Below are 4,599 nucleotides of genomic sequence, written 5' to 3'. Positions count from 1 at the left end.
GATATCGTCCTCTTTTGGAAGGCCAAACAAAGTAGTTTCGCTTTCACAACGAATCACACAGTGCCTTCACGACATGGCGGCGGCAACAACAATACTACAGCGAGAATAAAAGTTACACCTTCTTTCTTTGCGTGAACATTTGGGCGGCGTTATGCAAATCTTCCCACATAGTGACGTAGACATGTGGGGGCGTGTTAGAACGAGCCGTTTTAGGTAGGCGTGGTTGACTCTTAACTTTTATAAAGAATATCTCTTTGGATTTGAGACTTTAGTCTTTGCAACTTTACAGATCTTCTTTATGCACCAAGAGTTTGTAACACTCCAAAGAGAAAGGAAAAATTGAAATCGCATCATATGACCCCTTTAACAGACGAGCAGCAGCATTTTGTACCATCTGTAAACGTTTAAGGGAGGCCTGATTGATACCTACATAGAAGCCATTACAATAGTCAAGACGGGTCCAGATAAAAGCGTGTATGACCCTTTCAAAATCATTAAAAGACAAAAAAGACTTGACTCTTTATAATTGCCTCTACTGAAAAAAACTAGATTTAATTACTGAATTAATTTGTTTATCCAATTTAAAATCACTGTCCATTATAACACCCAGGTTTTTAACATTTGGCTTTACATATGATTTTATAACACTCAAATCTACATTAAGGGGGTCACAGGTGTTGTCAGGTCTAAATATCATGACTTCTGTTTTTTATTCATTGAACTTTAAAAAATGTAAAGCCATCCAGGCCCTAACCTCCTCAAGACAGTCCAACAGTGGTGCTATAGAGTTTGCATCTTTCCGTTTCAAAGGAAGATAAAGTTGTGTATCGTCTGCATAACAATGAAATGAGATGCCGTATTTCCTAAAAATGAACCCTAACGGAAGTAGATATAATGAAAATAAGATGGGTCCAAGAATGGAACCCTAAGGGACACCACACGAGAGAGATGCAGAGGATGACACAAAATCCCCAAGGCGGACTGAGAAACTTCTGTCAGACAAATAAGATCTAAACCACTCCAGAGCAGTTCCCCTAACTCCAACGCAATGCTCCAACCGAGAAATCAGGATGTTATGGTCTACAGTATCGAATGCAGCCGTAAGATCCAGGAGCATGAGGACTGCATAATCACCTGAGTCAGTAGCTAGTAACAGGTCATTCAAAACTTTCAACAGGGCCGTTTCTGTGCTGTGGAGTGATTTAAAACCAGACTGAAACACTTCCTGCAAACCATGTTGACTTAAAAATGATTGCAATAATACATTGCAGTAAAGTAAAGCTAAAGCTTAAATAGTAAATAATATAAGTAAAGCTGAAATAAAATAGTAAAGTAAAGCTGAAATTAAATTAAATATGAATATTAGATGTAAAACTTTATCGAAATATTGCCTTGGCAACTGATTGAAATAATATAAGTGCTAAAATTACTAAAACTGAAATAATATGATACTAAATTGATATAAAAATATATAATTATAATAAAAATAAAAGCTAATTCAAAATAACAATAAATAAATAATACTAAAATAACAGTTTGTAATTTGTTTAGTTCAGATCAATTACATGTCTGGTCAAATCAATCACACATTGAGCTTGCATCTGTGTGAACAGGGAAACACATCTATCTGGTATCTAAGCACTCTGCTTATGAAGGTATCGATTTTGTATCACTATGTTTAGACCATCTTTTCATTTATAAATCAATGTGGGACTATTTTTGCACTAAGACCAGACTCATATTAATATAGCCACTCTCTTCAATATGTTCTCTGTCAGATCTTAATTTAGCTTGCTCTGAGTAAAGGAAACTTGTTCTTATAAGCCCAGATATCTAGTTTTGAACCATAGACAAAAATCTGGCACTAAAGGGTCATAAGAAAGCTATGACTATTGGTGCTTGATTGGACTTTTGCTAATATTTAAGATTAAACCTTAGTGCATAATAACTCATCTTGAACCACTGATTGAACAGTGTGCTATTAATTTTCCAATCGATCTAAAGATAAAATGCGTAAAAACAAGAGCAAACTTCTAGGAACCAGAATATCAAACTCTAGAGTTGCATTAGCAACATTTGGATTCATTTTGTGAGCGAAAAAATGTTCATTGTCAATATCATAGCAATATATGAAGCAGCTTTCAGTTGGTTCTTATAGTGAATTCACACAACCAACCTGAACATGAGTGAAATCAATGTGAAGTTTTTTGCCTTCACTTGAAATTCCTGATCATGTGGATTCCTGTATTGAAATAACTTGATTTCATTCACAAAATTTTGCTGAGCAGTGGTCAGTAGGATTCTTAACATTTATTCATTGATTAACACTGATTAACAAATTAACATTGTGAGAATTTTACGCAGGCATGCTCCACTCACATTTTCTTCTGAAAAAGTAAAATCTAGTTTGTTCCTTGGTTGAGAAGTGAGGTTTTAATTAGAAATGCACAAAACCAAACAGTAATTGTAAGTCGATATTTGCTCAGTACTCAGACAGTTCCTTTAACTGTTTTGTATGACTTCATGCATTACATACACATGTTTATCTGCAACCTTCATTGTCATTATTCTGAGAACTGAGCTAAAAAGTTATCACGACACAAGGTCATTGACATTTAACAAGCTGCTAGAAAAACTGGAATCTAGTCCAGGAATAGACTTAAGACAAACTGCCTTAAGAAGCTGTAAAGGGAATTCAGTTATGGTGATATGGGTCTGTACTTTAGGCATATTAGATTAATCTTAACTTAAATGGTTGCTATTGTGTTTCTAGCCATCATGATACTGGAAAAGGTTGACAGTAGCTCATTTAAAGAAGCTCATTTAGAGAATAAATTTTGATGTAGTTCAATCCAAAGTGGACATCTGATCTTCATAGAAACATTATTAATATTAAACTAAAATATCTAAATAAATTAAAATCTTAAATTATTAATATGGTCTTCTTATTCAACTGGTTTAGGTGAAAAATTGTTTTAAAAATGAAATGCATCTAAACTGAAGAGCTCTATTGCCATCTTCATTGTCCGTTCAAACCCTCAACTGATACTGGACAATTTAGATCAGATTAACTTACACTTGAGCTGCTGCTTCTGCCAAAGATAAGCCATTTCCTCTCCCTCCTTCCCTGAAACTGGTCTTGTACACGCACACACACCAACACATCAATAAAGGGCATTAACAACCACGTAACTTGTTCTCTTCTCAGGACCTCTCTCTCTCTTTTTACCTTATCAAATAACGTTCAGAATACTCTGGAATGGCTTGATATGCCAGTTAATATAACATTTATGCACACAATTTATCTCATAGTGTACATACAGGATGATGCTGAGTGCCAGTGTTGGTGTGTGTGAGGGTGAGTCAGCGCTCTGACAGTCACTGCAGTGTACACTCTCTCTCTCTTTCTCACACTCATACACACACACACACACACACAGTCTGTATTGCAATGTGAACTTATCCTCACACATTTGTTTTTATCTGACAGAAAAGCTGCTGTGTGCATTACTGTTCCTGCTGACACAGATGGGAGAGATGCCAGCACACACACACCACTCACTGTCATCTTCTTCCCCTTTTATCTTTTTATTAGGAAGGGGAGTTATGAAAAGTTGTGGTTGAAGATTATATTGGGAAGAGGTCATTATGACATCTGAATCTGTGTGTGTGTTCAGATTTCTGTCAGGTGGAGCTGCGTCTCTTGGCTCACCTATCAGCTGACCCACAGCTGCTGAGAATCTTTCAGAACACTGAAGCAGACGCCTTCACCATGCTGGCAGCTCAGTGGTGGGTACACACTCCCATCTATTAGTGTATATAATGCACACATACAGAACACATTTTTGTTTTTGTTTTGTTTTGCTTTTTTTAAGCATGCATGTTTTCAATGTGACAAGTTTGGGGTCTTGAATAAATAAATGAATGCATTTATTCATGGATGAGTTACATTGATCAAAAGTGACAGTAAATAGTACTAAATACATTTATAATGTTGCAAAAAATGTATGTCTTTATGTATTTGTCATGTGACACTGAAGACTGGAATAATGGCTGCTAAAAATTAAGCTATGCCATCACAGGAATAAATAACATTTTAAAATATATTAAAATAGAAAACTTATTTTAAATTGTAATAATATTTCACAATGTTACAGAATTTTTGCAGCCTCGGTGAACATAAGACATTTCTTTCAAAAATATCTTACCAACCCCAAACATTGGAATGATTGTGTACACCTGTACTGATCTGGTCATGAGAAAGGGACAGTATGTTGTGTCCAGGAAACAGTTACTTTAAACGCTTGTTTTGCTATGGCAGCAGAGGCATCATGAGTGTTTTGTTTTGTCTTGCTGACAGGTCCCCTTAGTGTATTTGCACTAATAAACTCATTATGGTTTTAAACCATTAGAAATGATGATCCCACTGTCATACAGCTCATAATGAGCAGTTTAGAGAAGTCTAAAATTAAACACCTCTGCCTTTTTTAGCAATAGCATTTTTTGTAAATGAAACAATTTGTTTATATTGTATATTGCTATCTTTATTTTTAATACTATATTTTATTTAATTGAAACCCTTTCAGTGTGTGTGTGTGT

At 35.2% G+C, this 4,599-nt stretch overlaps 1 protein-coding gene across 1 annotated transcript in view; it reads left to right on the top strand.

The window, feature by feature from the left end:
• The window catches only part of LOC107691978 (DNA polymerase nu-like), a 59,101-nt gene that overhangs the window by 40,934 nt on the left and 13,568 nt on the right, over positions 1-4,599 (top strand). Inside the window, exon 17 of the mRNA XM_016490852.1 lies at positions 3,678-3,789. Within this exon, the coding sequence (XP_016346338.1) occupies positions 3,678-3,789 (112 nt within the window). The remainder of the gene's footprint in view (positions 1-3,677; positions 3,790-4,599) is intronic.

This window comes from Sinocyclocheilus anshuiensis, unplaced genomic scaffold (assembly GCF_001515605.1).
Source record: "Sinocyclocheilus anshuiensis isolate Anshui unplaced genomic scaffold, SAMN03320099.WGS_v1.1 scaffold426, whole genome shotgun sequence".
Lineage (NCBI taxonomy): Eukaryota > Metazoa > Chordata > Actinopteri > Cypriniformes > Cyprinidae > Sinocyclocheilus > Sinocyclocheilus anshuiensis.
Note: the sequence above shows the minus strand (reverse complement) of the source record. Positions and strands in the feature narration are given on the sequence as shown.